We start from the raw sequence: 17,836 nt of genomic DNA, 5'->3' as shown, positions 1-17,836 counted from the left end.
CCTTTTGTAGATTAAATTATACTCTTTGATTATATTAATAAATAATTATATATCAGTCATTTATACTTTTATTGTAAATTTTGTAGTATAATGAAAAATTGTATTTGTATGGATTGCCCTTTAGTGAACTAAAATTGTATTTTTTTTCATTTGTTCGGAATATTATAACGGATGAAGTAACTCACTGAGACGATGAGAGGCAAGCCTAGTTCAAGTGCGAGTGGAAGTTACTTTACACAATACAATAATAAGTTGAATTGTAGGGCGCTAACATCCCAGTGCAAATATATAGCCGGCGCATTTTCCCCTCTTTTTGGGGTAGGGCGCAAACATTCCAGTGCAAATATATTGCGAGCGCATTTTTTCCTATTTTTGTGGTAGGGCGCAAAATTCTCGCATTCAAGGAAAATATAATGTCCGTGAAGTTGACAAGCCACTTATGTCAGACTCCAATTTCGACTTTAAACGTCGCTAGTGCTACGTTAGTGTTCGATAGTGACGCAAATCGTTAGTACTCCAACTGCATGCCAACACGCCCACTTCTAAGAATCATCTCAAAAGTGAGGTTAACCGTTAGAGCAAGTAAGTGCTCATTGGTGCCATTAACATTAACGTTAAAGCCTCCATCGTACGGCCCTTTGAGTAATAATAACACCACGTTTTTTGCTAGTCTCAATGCGTTCCTATATTCTCGCGAATATTCTGACGTGCCCAAGTTAGTTACTTTTTTTTGGGACTATTGTTTATGTTATTGTTTATTGTTTATTGCTAGTCTGCAGAGTAGTCCTTACATTAATATGCCATTGTCCTTGATAATCATTGCGTATTTACAAGCAATTTGTTATTACTGTTAGAAGATATCAAAAAACAACAGATAAAATCTACTACTTAACGGTTCATATTTTTCTTTTACAGTACATAAACGATTAATAATAATAATAATAATAATAATAATAATAATAATAATAATAATAATAATAATAATAATAATAATAATAAGACTATTCCAGCATAAAAGTTATCAATTGCATCACACTGGCAACAAGCGACGCATATTTTAACTTCATAAAAAATCGTTTCTCACGATTTTCTGGAAAACTACGTATGATAACATCTTCATTATGTCAAGTTGTTTATCTCAGTGTGATATATGTCTTACCTCTGGACAATATCACAGTAAAACAAAAATTAAATATTAGGAGTACATCGTACTTTTGGACTACATCTCATTAACCATGGGAAGATTGAGTAGTGTATACTTTAGGATGTAAGTTTCAGCTTAACTTGCATCATACATTCTTAGGATTACAAAAAGGAAATTTGTTCGTTTGCATTTGAACAAAATTCTTAGGATTACAAAAAGAAAAAATAATTTTTCCGAATTCCGGAATTTTTCCGAATTCCGGAATTTTTCTGAATTCCGGATTTTTTCCGAAATCCGGATTTTTTCCGAAATCCGGATTTTTTCCGAATTCCGGAATTTTTCCGAAATCCGGAATTTTTCCGAATTCCGGAATTTTTCCGAAATCCGGATTTTTTCTGAATTCCGGATTTTTCCGAAATCCGGATTTTTTCCGAATTCCGGAATTTTTCTGAATTCCGGATTTTTTCCGAAATCCGGAATTTTTCCGAATTCCGGAATTTTTCCGAAATCCGGAATTTTTCCGAATTCCGGAATTTTCCGATTTTACTTTCCGGATTCCGGAAAGTAAAAATTCCGGAATTGGCCATCCCTACTTTAAATCCTTTTCACTGATGAAGAGATTTTCAGTGTTGAGGAGACTTTCAATGCTCAAAATGCCACATCCTCTAGAGAAACTGGTAAAAAAGGCTCCAACGGTCCAGAAGAGTCAACATCCTGCCTCAGTCATAATTCATAATGTGATGGGGTGTGAGCTACGAGGGGACAACGGAGCACCATTTCTATGAAAAGGGCGTCAAAACGTCAGCCAAAGTGTACCAGGAGACAGCGTTTAGAATCTCACCAACAGTCAACTGATGTTTAGAATCTCAACTAGTTAAGAATCTCACCAACATCCTTTTCCATGGACAGAACTGGAGTTTCCAGCAGGACTCAGCCTCAGCACACAAGGCGCAAACAACCCAGCAGTGGCTGAAGGCAAGTGATCCGGACTTAATTTCTATTTCAGTTTGATCTTCTGTAAGCCCAGTCCTAAACCCTTTGGACTACATGTTGTGATACAAGTTCCAGGAGATGGCTTGCAAGAAGAGACATCCCGATATTGAAAGTTTAAAGCGGTCCCTTCGGAAGGTAGCTGCAGATTTTCCAATTGGTGTGTTGTATAATGCAATTTATGGGTGGCCACGAAGACTTAAGGACAGTGTGCATGCTAATGGTAGCCATTTTGAATATATATTGGTTGATAATGCACCCTTTTAACTTATGTTATTAGGATATTAAGATACCTCTAACCATTTTGTGTCAATAAACTTAAAACTTTTGGGACAGTATTTATGGTAAGACTAGCTACACTGCTAATTACCAGATGGTGTGTATTGTTTAATTTCTTCTACAGGTGACACACATACAGTACCGCTCAAAAGTATACGAGCACCCCGGATTTGAGTGAACGTCTATTGTAGATCTATTATTTTTGCACTAGAAGTTTGCCGGCGTGTGTCAGAAGTACTTCTGTCTGTCGATCCAACTGTCTTACATATGATGACAGTTGGATCGGAATCTGAGAGATATTGCAGATGATATATCTGATTTTAATTCTTAAAATGATCATACAATTTGTAATAGAGGTTGCATAGTATAAACAAAAGTGTGGAAGGTGAGGTAACATATTAGTTTTGTTTGAGACCTATAGACATACTGAGTTAATGCAGTGACATAAATTCGGAAGAAAGACAACGTTTTACAAGTGTTGTAGTTCTTTATAATTTACTATGTTAGCGTTTTAAAAGCCAAAAATACTATACTTTGCAACATGTTTACGATGATTTCTTCTGCCCAATATTTGCTCCTTAGAACAGCAACGACGAGCAATACAAATACACTCCCATCGAGCGCAGAAAGGCCGTGTATAGGCCGTCGTAAACACTTTTCAAAATATGATACTTTTAGCTTTTAAAATGTTAATATATCAACAAGGTATAAAGAAAGATAAAACATGGGAAACTTGTTTTTCTTACGTATTTTTGTCACTGCAGTGACTTCATATGTCTATATCTTTGAAACAAAACTAATATGTTACCTAACTTTCCACACCTTTTGTTTATGCTATGTACAGTAATATCTATTACAAATTATCTTTCTGTGAAATGATTTTAAGAATTAAAATTAAATATATCATCTACAATATCCCTCAGATCCCGATGCAGTTATCATTAAATTTTATGCTTTGGACAGAAGAACCTCTGACACTCGGCGGCAAAGTTCTCGCATCAAAATAATAGGTCTATAGTAGATGCTCACTTAAATCTGGCGTCTTTGAAAACTTTTGAGCGGTACTGTACTTCTAATAGTGACAGTGATGCAGTACTACTTGTAAAATAGCATTATTTTTTTTCAGACTCGTGTGCCAATATATTTACATTTGGCAGAAGACAACCGGATTATAGCAATGGGTGAAATATGTTTTCTCCATGCTATAGACAACGCAGACTCTAGAATTCATGAAATTGTTGAATTTTGTGGTATAGTTTCTGAAGAAGAACAGAACACTCAGTTTGGTCTTTTGGAAGTGTGGTTCCATCTACAGTGTTCACCGCAGTTGCTAGAATTATACAAAAATATGAAACCCAGCATACTACCAAAACCACGGAAGGTAAGTATAGTTACTCATTTATTGATTTACTTCTAGCTTCGTTTTTATCAATGAACTTATATAATAATAATGACGATTAGTTACGTGCCATGACTGGCCTAGTAAGAAAACCTACAGCATGTTGTTGGTTATATATATTGATAAGCATTGTTTGAATAACCTGCAGTGTATTTATTCATTCATGCTATAGAATGCATGTTCATTATTTAAAAATATAAAGACATAAAATTTACCTTGCAACTAGAATTATACATATCAATTATATTTAGAATTCCTTTTCCATAGTATTTCAGTCTACTGTATAACCATGATCATATGAAATATACGATCTAAGGAGAAAGCACGACTTCTATTCCATTTCATAGACTGTTCCTCACATCGATACTAACTGCCACTCAACAGCGAAAAGAAAGAAAGAAAAAGCAAAATATTGAGTGTCATTATTTTTAAAAAAATACTTTTTATTACTATTATTATTTATTATGTTTTCCAGTTTCGATGCCACTTCATGGGTATATGTTAGCATATACCCATGTTGGATTCCCGGCGCGAGCTTATGTGTTTCGGATCTCACGATAAACTGTAGGTCCATATCTCGTATAGCTTTACTGCTGACGGGATGCGAAACCCCAAATCAGCGCACTGAATTCAATGTTTAAGGAGAAATGTCGTTTAAGAATGTTATTAGATGAAGGAAAACAGGACTGTTCAACTCTACACTGAAGCTATGTTCGAAATTAGAACACATCCAGCTGCGTCGTTAATTTGGGAGGGGGACGTTTAGATGAGTTACGTGTGTTTCATCGCTTGGATATCGAAGCAAAGATATCAGATCCTTAAGGCCGAAACTAACTTTGAGCTGCTGGGACTTCCTCAAACCTCAGGATCAGCACTTGTGCATACATTGTAACTGCATTGGAAAGTGCATCAACGACTTTTCAGCTATTGGGAAACGTATCTTACACTGCATACTTCGTCTGGGATTGAAATGTAGACTTCGTTGCACTCCCACATGTTACGTGTAGGAACTTTCAATATTAACCGCGCGGCTTTCTTAGCCAGCAGCGGAAATAAGTAAGAATTTTAATTTTCTTTAAATATTAATTATAAATAATTTCAATTACTTATTTAAAGTGTGTATGTATTGCAGTTCCAATCCCAAGAAGAGATATTATTAATATATGTTCATAGATTAAAGAAAACGGGGTTGCTAGTCGCTGTTTACTTTCTGTTCTACTATTTACAGCCCTTTACCGAGCTGATATCCAGCCAACTACTGTATCATTTGGTGATGGGTACGCGCTGCACTCTCAGCCTCGAGCGGAAAGAATCTCATAACACAATATGCATTTCAACATCATTTTTTAAAATTCTGATTATAATGCTTGTCATATTACTGGTACATATCATGTCATAGCCTCAAAATTTAGAGACACCATCAAAATAATGTTAGAAATGATTAGTGTTTAAAATTATGACTTAAATTAATTGATCAATTTAAAAAATCAGATTACGATTACCTATACGGAATCAGGTTGCTATACAATTTAATAATAATAATAATAATAATAATAATAATAATAATAACATGTTTTATGTATACCGAATCCGAATTTACTCTATAAAAAATACGTTGAATTTCACTTTCCTATACTTAGTTTTATTTTAAAAATCCATGTTGAAAATTACACTTCGAATAAGGTACAATCCTGAAAAGGACAGTGATGGACCTTAAGAGAAGTCGCATCTTCGCTACAAGCTAAAGGAAGAAATCTTACTATTGTCCCAATTCCTGTAATTCTTGGATACAGTAATTATATATGTTTCTTCCCTTAGATTCTTAAAAGCCGCCACTGGCAAAGTATTTAAAAGCTGCCTTCTAAGTAGGATATTCGATCCGTTCACTTCATTTTCCTTTTAAAATAATGCATTCTGTTCATAGTTTCTGTAAAAATGAATCCGTCGGTCCACGATAATGTTGTTTGGCATAACAACAATGTTTGTTGTTCTGTTTGAGACCCGACTGATTTCACAAAAATGAATACTTTTTCTTACGAAGCTTAAATATAAAATTTAGTCAGTTGGCCACGGTTCGACAAGACCTGCTATATGAGAATAACTATTAGAGAATATGTAAGGAGGTACGTCCACAGTGGTAGGGTGCTTACTTCTAGTGCAAGGGGTCCCTGGTTTGATCGTAGACCATTGTGAGTTTGTTGTGGAGAGCAAGCCCCCCCCCCCCTTCAAAGCTCATGTGGGCCCCCCTATTGTATTTATGAATATACAATATTTGGCATAATTTGAATGCAATTCGTCTTAAAATCCTCATATATATGCCTTCTGCATCTGAATGCCCCCTCCCCCCAAATTTACAGAGAAATCGGCGCCCTTGGTAGACAGTATCATGTTTATGTTTTTTTTTTTTTTTTTTTGGGGGGGGGGGTTCTTCACATTCTCAGTTTCACCTACTCTTTCATAATTCTTCACTTCCAGTAATCATCTGTCTCTTTTAGCTTAAAGAACACAACCGTAAGACATTAAATTAAATATTTAATTTTTTGATGAATTATGCTCATTTCTCTGACTTTACCTAATGAAAATTAAAGATAAGGAATGGAAATTTTAAGGCACAGTCGAGAGTGGAAACGTTTCAGTTTTATCCCTTCAAGATTGATTTTGTTTCGTACTTCAAATGTACTTTGAGTGTCTCCTAAATATCGATCTCTAGCCCCTTGGGTAGATCATTCCTAAATTTTTAATGAAGCTTGGGAAACTTCCTCAGGCCACGAACGGTGACGTAACTAAGGGGGCAAGCGGGCGTCGGAATGGGGACGCAAAACTGGGCAGATATTTATTTATCTTCGCTATAATGTAAAGAAAGGAGTTTTAGCAAACTAAAGAATAAAAAAATACCTCAGAAACTACAATTACTACAATAATGACTCACCAACCTTAGGATCATATCCCTAGAGCATAAGTTAGCTTCAAAGCTATCTTTTGAGGACATTGTAAAAAATTTTGCAGCCAAAAGAGCTCGCAAAATTAAATTTTTGTTCCAGCTTTTTGTGTTTTTGTTTAATTTACATTGATTTAAGAGATTTTCAAAATGTCCGAGTATAATACTCGAGACAACAGCTTGACTGTTTGTCATAATTAAATATTCTATTTTAAAGTAACAAACTGTTGATTCGTTCTACACATATGCACACACCGATATAATATCAAAAACATGGTTATTTGCAGTTGTTATGATAAGACTATAAGAACATGTCAAGTATGTTACTCTCAGATTATTTGGCAATCAAATACTAATTACTGTAGTTTGGTGTTTTATCTTGTACTAAAAATTAAATTATGTACTGTATTTTGAAATCAAGCTTTATCACTTGAAGAAAAAACGGAGTAGGAGAATCACTGTGTGATGCCAATATCAGGTGTAATCGGGGAGCATTTTGGTTTGGTTGGTCAGAGGGGAGGGGGCTCTAAGGCGAATTTTTTTTTTTTTTTTTTTTTTTTTTTTTCCGGGCGACAACTAGCTTAATTGCGTCGCTGGCCATGAAACCATCTTCGAACGATAGATTCATAAGATGCGAACGTCGATGCCATTAGGTTAGTGTAATTCACACATACCGCTTATTTACAGCTTTATTAAATCTCATAAGTAAGTGAATGGTTGTCATCACTTCTCTAGATCGAATTATTCGTGGTTCCTTATTGTCTTCCTTGATTTCTATTACATCATATAGAGTTCGGCAACTAAAAATGAAACTGGTTCCTTTTGCTGCGAAGTTAGCTTTGCCATGGAAAGTGTTCATAGTGGTGAATCTTGCACATGATCTTGAGATCACGTGCTGAAATTTCTAACTTGGCCGGCTGCCAGTGTGGCATACATATAGGCTACATATAGGCTAGTGTTGTGGTACCTTTTCACTCTTTCAACAAAGAAACAAAGAGAAAATGTGAGGTTTTGTGCGCCTTTACGGAAATCTCCAACGGAAATATTTGAGATATTGAAAAATGTTTGTGTGAATGGTCTCTTTCTAGTTGGCATGTGTTTGAATGACATAAGAAGTTCAGTGCTAACAGTGAGTCTGTGGAAAGTGACGAGCGTCCAGGTCCAAGCAAATCTGTCATAATAAACTAATAAACTGAAATGATCGACGAAGTGCGGGATATCATTTTAAATAACCGGAATGTAAGTCTTAGGGTAATATCCGACTCCGTCTGGGTGAATACGGAGACTGTTCCTCAAATAATAATTAAAAGACGCGGAACCTGTGTGCATATTTTGTGCATCATTCCTTGACTGCAGTATTTGTTCTTGCGTTTTAGACCCAAAAATCTGTTTGTGTGTTGCCATATCATGCATACTTGCCTGACTTATCTCTTATAATAATTTATCTTCCTGAAAGAACTAAAAGCACCAATGAATGATTGCTTTTTTGGCGGTTTCCACCATCCAGAAAATGGTGACAAGGACCTTGAACACCATTACAGTCCAGGACTTCCAGAAGTCATTCCATAACTTACTGGTATCGTGAAAGGCTGTGTGTGTGTGGACAAAAGAGGTTCCTACTTTGAATAAACCGAAGTAAATTGATTCCACTCGTTATTCATTTATTTTTTAAAGATCTGGTCTTGTTTCTAAATTGCCGCACCGTGTATATTATAGAAGAAGAAGAAGAAGAAGCAAAGACTCAACTTCTTATTTAGCAAATGAGGCGTTTTAGATATTTAAATATATTCTTCTTCTTTTTCACCTCAACCATAGGTCTGAAAAGTCTAAAAGTAACGTAGCGTACGTTATTCTACTTCAATCTTTAAAAACTCAAATGATAGTATGGTGTAATAATTATACTTAATCATCTGAATAGTATAGTTTCATAAATATATGGACATTTCAGTATCCTCCAATTTATTTACTATAGCATTTCTATTTCAACTGTGCCCCTTCTGTCGCTGCTGTCGATGTGTGTTTTCCCGATCCTCCCTCGAAACAGGAGGGACTAGTTGCTGCGGCCGAGATCTTTCAATTGTTGGATGCGGAAGCGTTGCCACAATGAATTATTTCACGGACTTCGCTATGCTCTGTCTTGTTATAGCCATTCTAAATAACCTACGCTTTCATTCGTCAAGATCAAACGACTGAATGACAAATTGGTAACACAACTGAGGTCATTCACTTCTTTTCACTAAGCAAATGATGGGTTTAATCCGTCAGATATTGATGGGGGTAGGGCCGAAGTATGTTTTGCATATTTTCCGAGGGCACAGCTGAGATAGACAAGCGCTAAAACTCAACAATAAATACTTTGTAAGAAAATGTTCATTAAAAGATTTTGTTATCAATCCCAATACAATAAATACGTAAATAAAATAAAATAAAGTAAAAATATTAGTACTTTGTTTCCCTGTATATTGTCGTTAGAAAAAAATCAATCACTGTGTGTGTTTGTTGTTAATATATTGACACATAAGGCTTATAGCAGAACCTATAGTATTTTGAAGTATTAAAAATACTAGTATTGAATTTGACACTTCGAAGAGGGTAGAATGTAGCTGCTGTACGTAAATTTTAATTAGAAATTTTACTTATTTTGTTCATGAAATAATCGTAGAAATAATGAAAAGAAACAAATTTCGTTAATATTCCTTTAGACAATGTACAGTTTGCCGTATTTGTTTTAAAATGAACGAATCCTGGAGGACGAGTTCCTTTTTTAGTATTGCCTGAAAGTAATCAATGCCAGATCATTTTAGATATAGAAATATACATATATGTTGTATGTAATGCATGTATAATTACTTATATATATTCCAGATAGAACGACAGTGACTATGTGGTCACATACCAAGCATGTTCTGTTTTCTTGCATGTTGTGTGAGAAGCTTTTTTTCTATGCATGCGTAATAGTGTTCTGTATAAGGAAGATTTTTTTGACTTCACAAACAGAACGTAATCTTGAGTTTGCAATAACTTTTAAGTAAAGTTATTTGATACAATGGTTGTAGTTATTTGTATTCAAATAATAAGAAAATAAAGAACATAGCAAATAAATTAGATATTATCAATTTTGCTTTTATCTAAAAAAAATATAGATTAACAGCCTAATTATGAGGCGCATCCAAACAATAAGTTTCCCACGCGTCCCATAGCTAGGAAACCATATGTTGCGCGAAGCGACTGCGTGCACGTGAGAGAGTAAGGTCCTAACATGGCGCATGAGCCAGCAGAACTTCCCTAATTCTCTCAGTAGCGTCGTGGCAGTGATTGAAGATTGGCGTTCCTATTCCAGCTCCCACCGCGTGTGAAGTGCGAGCAGTGATAGTTTTTGAATGCACAGGGCATAGTACCGATTGAAATCCATCGTCAGCTGTATCTTTGCAAAAATGTCAATGCTGATCCTGTGCGCCTTGCTTTGTGCTCTAGAGTCAGTTGCTTCAGCACACAACTTCTTGATCAACAAGCAGTCCGTGACAGGGTGTGCAATAAGGAGCGGAAAATCTGCAGGAACTGTTTGCTCATGTCGTTAGGCCCATGGACCTGGCACAGCTAACAATGGATGTCGATTGGTGCTATGCCCTGCGCATTCAAAAACTTTATCACTGCTCGCACTTCACACGCGGCGGGAGCTGAAATAGGAACGTCCATCTTCAACCACTGCCACGACGCTACTGAGAGCACTAGGGAAGTTCCACTAGTGCATGTGCCATGCTAGGACCTTACTCTCTCACGTACACGTACTCGCTTCGCGCAACATACCGTTTCCTAGCTATGGGACGCGTGTGAAACTTACTTTCTGGATGCGCCTCGTATGTACCCATAGACTTTCAGTATCGCGTACTGGTTGTTTTAATAAAAGGTGTATGTACTTAGAATGTTTTACGGTTTGATGCGAGCGGTTCCGGGTTTGATTCCCGGTAGGTACACTCGGTTAAAAAGATGTACCAGCTTTATCAGGCCAGCCACCCTTAGTGAGGTTTTTTCTCATTCACACGAGACAAATACCGGGATGGTACCTAACGTAATAGTCCCAGGTCACTTCCTTCCATCCTCATTCCGTTCTTTCTCTCCAATTCCCCGGATAGTGTGATCGCCGAGGGACGTCATCTATCATGTGTGTGACAGGTTAACATGGCCGAATACCCAGATATGTAATTCCTAATCCTAATTCTGTTTTACGGTATCTAAGTTTTCGAACTGTTATATGTTCTGGATTCCCCTAGTTTCTAAATGGTTAATGGTCTTGCTTTATGAACGAGATACACAAATTCAGTCGCCGTTAAGATTCAAATTAAAATAATAATAATAAAAAAATACGCAGAAAAATAAAATTACATTAAGTTTTAAAAACAATAAATAAAAAGCGAAATGAAAACTTTAATATAACCTCCCTCAACTATGTCCTTTAGCCTAAAGGAGACGTGTAATTAATAAAACTAAATGATTAATAGAATGGCGAGGATCCAAGCCCCCGCCAAGTGAACTTTGATTTTGATTTTTAGTTTAGCGTCCCTTTCAGCAGCGAGGCTATATGAGACGTGGACCTACTGATTAACGTGGAATCCGAACCACATGAGCTCCCGCCGGGAATCGAACCCGGGTCTCCCACGCCAAAGGCGCGTACGCTATCCGCTTAGCCACGAGAGAGCTCCCAAGTGAACTTTGTGGTGGACAAACACCGTGTGCGTGGGTTTTCTCGGGGCTATTCCGTTTCCTCCCACTTTCTTCATTCCACCATTTCATTCATTACTCATCATCACCGTCTCCTTTAGCCTAGCCGGCATATCCGTGGGACGTAAAACTCAAAGATTTCATTTCATTTTAGAATGGCGAGGTAGGAGGAAACGGCAGAACCCCGAGAAAACCTAGGGACACGATGTTATTGACCACAAAGTCACATAGCCTGGATTTGAACCAGAAACCTCTCGCATCAGAAGAGAGAGCACTCTACCTCCGTGTAAAAATTAATTGAAAAGATTTCTTTTCATGGAAGAACACCTACGAATAGACAATTGGGGAAGATGCGTCATGGACATAAGGGGGGGGGGCACAACTGCATGGTTATTTTAAGTTTGATTTTTTTTATTTGATTTTAGTTTAGCGTCCCTTTCAGCAGCGAGGCTATATAAGACGTGGGCCTACTGATTAACGTGGAATCCGAACCACATGAGCACCCGCCGGGAATCGAACCCGGTCTCCCACGCCAAAGGCGCGTACGCTAACCGCTTAGCCACGGAGGGGCTCATGGTTATTTTAAGTTGTTGTCAAAAGTATAAATATAAAAAAAAATCTCGACATTTCGTTTTTCAATGTGGGAAAGAAGGGACATATGTATCGCACTGAACTTTTACATGGGACCTATATGCCCCAGTAGTAGTGAAATGAATGATCATCTTGTATTTTCAATTATGATATGTATATTGTCAGAAAACCAGGTGGAAAGCGGTAATCTGTAATTTTAAGAATTCTGTAAAGCATTAGCAGGCTTCTCTTTACCAGGGGGGGCGCGGTGGCTCAGTGGTAGAGCGTTCACCTCTGGTGCTTGGGGTCCCGGGTTCGATCCCAGCCCCCGCCAAGTGAACTTTGTGGTGGACAAACACCGTGCTCGTGGGTTTTCTCGGGGTTCTCCCGTTTCCTCCCACTTTCTTCATTCCACCATTTCACTCATCTCTCATTATCACCGTCTCCTTTAGCCTAACCGGCATAACCGTGGGACGTAAAACTTAAAGATTTCATTTCATTTCATTTCATTTGCTTCTCTTTACCAGTGGAACATCGATCCATAGCAATAACATGCGATAACATAAATTACCACGGGTTCTCTGAGAATATATTGTGGGACACACATGTCCCAGTGGTAGTGAAAGGGTTAAAGTTAACAGCAATCTGATCACTCACGGAAAGACATGGTTTCAGTTTTGTTTTGGCAATAAACACACAATGAACAGCAAAGAACTTCTCGTCTCAAGGTCGCTAGCTTGATTGGCTCGCGGAAGTGAACTGCACACAACACAGGATATACCAATCTTTGAAAAAAAAAAAAAAAAAAAAAAACTCGCAGTGCACAGAATAGGATCGCTTAACATATATATATATATATATATATATATATATATATATATATATATATATATATATATATATATATATATATATATATATATATATATATATATATTAATATAGATGTATATTTACTTTTCAAATGCATTGTGTGTATACATTTTTTGGGACAACTAGTATTTATATTATTGTCTAATACAACTGATGACAATAGTAATTTTTAGAGTAATTGATCAATTAGAACCACCAGAATCGACTTTCTTTATTATTAGAAATGTAGGACAAAACTGATTTCATTTTCTTCTACCGTGTTCCTCAGTAAGAACGAATTCAATGACATTCAATGAATTTAGTAAAAAAGTTAAGAAAATAAAGTAAATGTAAGTAATTTTCAAGTATTAACACTAATTTGATACATATACGATCACTAGTTTTGTTTTATTTTGATTTTCGGAGTGACCCTACTTAGGTGCGAGCAGTTCTGTCTTCGATTTCCCGTGAGGACACTCGCTCTAAAATGTGTAACAGCTCTTTCAGGCTAGCCATTCTGAGTGACGTTTTTCCCTGTTTTTTTTCCCATTCACATTAGGCAAATGTCGGGATGGTACCTAACATACAGTTTCCAGGTCGCTTCCTTCCTTCTCCCTTCTCCGCGTAGTGTGCTCGCCGAGGGACGTCATCCTTAATACGGGCTTAAGGCCATAGATGCCGATAACGCAGGGGCGTCATTTAGGGAGGGCAGGAGGGGGCAATTGCCCCCCCCCAAGACTTTGAGGAATACATATACTTTAATAGATTGTCTACTAATATACTAGTACAAAACGTGAAAGTCTTATTTTGGTGGTGCTCTTGCCCCCCTCAAGCGAAGTCTGAAATGACGCCCCTGCGATAACGCCCAGCAATATGTGTAAATAAGTAATAATAATAATAAAAAAATGGTTTCCGGATTTCTTACACATTAACCTATTCTCCATTTGGTCAAGGTTAAATGAGTCATCCAGAAATTAGATGATAAGTCTAAAGTCAAAGGTCTTTAAATTCTGTAATCAAATATAATGATCTATTTTGATATTACATAGGTGAATTGAGAAAATAATTCATTTTATATCGTATCAATTCCTCTTTAGGTGCGAATTCAGAGGCACACAGAGAGCAAAAAATGCACGACTGGACCAGAATTTGAGAAATTGATGTGCTACAAAACTTATTTTTTTAAAAATTACCTGTTTAATAGCCGTCAGAGGCTTTTGGTAATGTAGACATTGAGTTATTCAGACACAATTGGAGTTGTGGGACAGTTCACATGGTCTGCACCATATGGCCGAGCACTGACTTCAAGGGTGATAGAATATATGACTGTTCAGGGAGTGGTCTGTATATCATAATGGTCAACACATCGGCGCGTAAAGCGGAGACCGGTTCGAATCTCGATCTAATCGTGTATTTTTCACTCTTTGTGTATCAGTGTATTTTAAAATTGATTGATATTACTAATGCCGGTAATTGCGTATGAGAAGGATTAGTATGTATTACTTAAACCAGCTGCATTACTCCCAAAATTAGTTCAGTACCACTGAAAGATAATTTAAATCTCTTATTTAGAAAGTTCAGGAACTTTAAGAAAAATAAATAAGATATCCATTACATAGAAATTTTCAAGAATTTCATAATCATGAAACAGTAGCTACGCTCCAGTTTAATGTTTTGAAGAAAGTTTCACAAACATACTCTCTGAAAGTGCTGTTTTTAAAGGGTAATTCAAATATAATAGGTCAGAACTTCAGTTAAGCAAAACTCATACGTTGTTCATAAAGTGTTGTAAGCTTTTTTTTTTTTTTTTTTTTTTTTTTTTTTTTTTTAATATCCCGAAACTACTGCAAATTGTGTATCATCTAGTATTATATTAATATTTTGATTATTTTCATCTTGTATCATTTTGATTATTTTCACAATTTAGCTGACATAAAAATGGCATCATTTCTCAATTAAACGTATGGTGCTGCTACAAAAAATCTAAAAGTTTCCTAATTTACAGTTTTCGTGTCATTGGATAACCATTTACTTTATATAAAAATGGCATCATTTTTCAGCCAGATGGTGCTGCTACAAAATATCTATAGGTTTCTTAATGTATATGTCATAAGATAACCGTTTTACTCAAAGTGCTCGAAATCTTTTGTTTTGGAAGGAGGCCCGGAGGAGCGCTCGTCTATAGTGAGAAAAGAAAAAACCAGGTCATGTGAGCTTAGGGTAGACAACGCCGTTAACACCTGTTCTCTTTTAACCTAAGGGCATAAGAATGAACATTAAGTGTTACCTGTCCGACTCACCAGGATCTCATAACCTTACATCAACAAACATTTTTTTGGTTTCTTAAAAAAAACTTTATTTGCTCCATTCCTCCTAATAACTTAGAAAACCCACGACGACGCATACCTGAAGCTGCTACAAAAGTAGATTGGGAAGTGCTAAGAAAAGTTTCTGCTGAATTTAGTTATTGCCGTGTCATGTACAAGAGCGAATCCATGGGGGAGAAATTTAAAAAATCCCTTTCCAGAGTAGAATAAAACTCTGAAGTTGAATACCTCTTCTACCATTTGGAAGCAAACAAAACCATGTGAATATATTCGTACTAAGCCAAAATCTATCTCATCGAACAATTTGATTTTCTTAGTATTATTATAATGGTTATTTTTGGTTCATAATTGTTATGGTGAAAAAAATATTATTTATTAAAAGTACTTTTTCAAAAACATTTACAGTGAAACCTGTCTATGTTGACCACCATCGCACAGTGGGCCAGAATCAGAATCTGACTGGAAAAAAAGTAGTTTTGGCAACTACGTCTAATCTACATTCGAACAGCACAGTTGTGTTAAGTAATAAATAAGGTTTCTTGCTGCGTATCAGTAAACACGGATAACAGCATATAGTGGCGGCAGCAGCACTTCAAAATTGATAGTTCATTATCTGTTTTATAGCGCGCTGAATTGGGGTAGTATGAACGTAAGGTTTGCGGTTTAATTGCGCATGTGAAAAGGCAACGAACGATCGCAAAATAAGCTATGAGTAAAGGTATGTATATGTACTTGCTGTTTGACTAAAGTTTTGATTGATTGGTTTACGTTGCTGTTCTGTAGAAGCATTTCTAGAGAGTCGAAGTATTCACGTATTGAAGAACTGCTATTGGAAATTGAAATTGAGATTTAAAAATGTACGTTCATGTCTGTATTGAGATCTTTCGCCATAATGTAGTTTTATATATGTATTTTGAAATACAGTTGTGATCTACTGCCCATTCTTGCCCGATTTTTATATTTATCGTCTTTTCAGTTAGGTGTAGCGAGCCGGATACGCTCTTCGTGACGTGAAGAACCTGTACGAGGTATTGCGTTCTAAGCCATCACTTTATAATTATGATACGAACAGTTATGGAATATAAATTCTTTCTGTGGATGTTCTTCGCAGTGTGAGAGTGACTTTAAGTGCCTTCAAGGAGTACGTTTGAGGAGTAAGTTTCTGTAACAGAGTTTCACATCTTCCCATTCACCATTGTGAACACAAGTTTAGGGATATCATTTACTTTCTTCTCCTGAATTGGTACATTAGTAGGCTTTAAATTACGTATTTGCGTTTCCATTGAATATACCTCTTTTCTCGACAGTTCAGTTCTCTTTTCTGGTACAATAATTTAATGGGTCGACAAAATCTATTGAGACGATGGTTTGGGATTTTGCTACAAAATTGCTTTGTCAACCTCCCTATCTGATGTTGAATACAACTGTAAGGGAACGAAGGAGATAGCAAAAATATCTGAGTCACTAGTTCAATTTATTTTCTGTTTGAACTTTCTGCTTATATACATTATGACAACTGCTTCCATCGCAACCCCACTCACACACTAATTTCATTATGTCTCCATCTTTGATGCACTGTTTAATATAATCTTCATGTAAAATCACGATGCGCTCAATTGTCTGATTTACTATTGCTTGTAAATTATCTTCGGCTGACGTGTCAGTTACTATAATATTCTTTTCTCTGGGATAACGCTTTAATTTTGCTTCCCACACCACTTTATACGACGGATATATGTCACAATGTTTTGCCTTTGCACCTAGTCTCAAATGTGCATACTGTCTTTTTGTTAAGTTGTTATCTATAATAAGTGCCACGACTTCATCCGGAGAATAAGTGTTTGAGAGAATTTTGGCGAATGATAAGCCTTTTTGATTTTCGTTGCTCCCTTAGATGTCGTTTGAGTGATTTCTCCTAATACAACCGCGACATCTCTTTTTCCAGCAGCTCTCAATGAACATTGGGTAGCCAACACCAGCTCTTACTCAGAATGCTTTGTAACGAGTGGTTTTACAAGTTTTTTCTTCGACTTTGTTTCCGGATCTTCGAAGAGTTTACTGGGTCTGCCTAATTTGCTTGTCAAAGGCCTATGCTCTTGGCTTCAAGAGATCGTTTTGAAACCAGTAAATACTTTATCAGAGAACTTAATATGTCCTTTTCCAACCAATCATTTTATTTGGATAAAAATTTATCAGTCATTCTATTACACAGCTTCCAACGCTTCTCGAAATCACTTTGAAGGCACTTAAAGTCACTCTCACACTGCGAAGAACATCCACAGAAAGAATTTATAATCCATAACTGTTCGTATCATAATTATAAAGTGATGGTTTAGAACGCAATACCTCGTACAGGTTCTTCACGTCACGAAGAGCGTATCCGGCTCGCTACACCTAACTTTGAAAAGACGATAAATATAAAAATCGGGCAAGAACGGGCAGTAGATCACAACTGTATTTCAAAATACATATATAAAACTACATCATGACGAAAGATCTCAATACAGACATGAACGTACATTTTTAAATCTCAATTTCAATTTCCAATAGCAGTTCTTCAATACGTGAATACTTCGACTCTCTAGAAATGCTTCTACAGAACAGCAACGTAAACCAAT

The 17,836-nt window shown here is 36.5% G+C and overlaps 1 protein-coding gene across 2 annotated transcripts in view; it reads left to right on the top strand.

Moving 5' to 3' along the window:
* LOC145684157 (uncharacterized) overlaps positions 1-17,836 on the top strand; it is a 143,945-nt gene that overhangs the window by 67,368 nt on the left and 58,741 nt on the right. For both annotated transcript variants that reach the window (XM_081756130.1, XM_081756140.1), the window contains exon 11: positions 3,540-3,794. In XM_081756130.1, the coding sequence (XP_081612256.1) occupies positions 3,540-3,794 (255 nt within the window). The remainder of the gene's footprint in view (positions 1-3,539; positions 3,795-17,836) is intronic.

Source organism: Thermobia domestica, chromosome 1 (genome assembly GCF_964235325.1).
Source record: "Thermobia domestica chromosome 1, izTheDome1.hap1.1, whole genome shotgun sequence".
Taxonomy (NCBI): domain Eukaryota; kingdom Metazoa; phylum Arthropoda; class Insecta; order Zygentoma; family Lepismatidae; genus Thermobia; species Thermobia domestica.
This window is presented reverse-complemented; position numbering and strand designations above follow the sequence as displayed.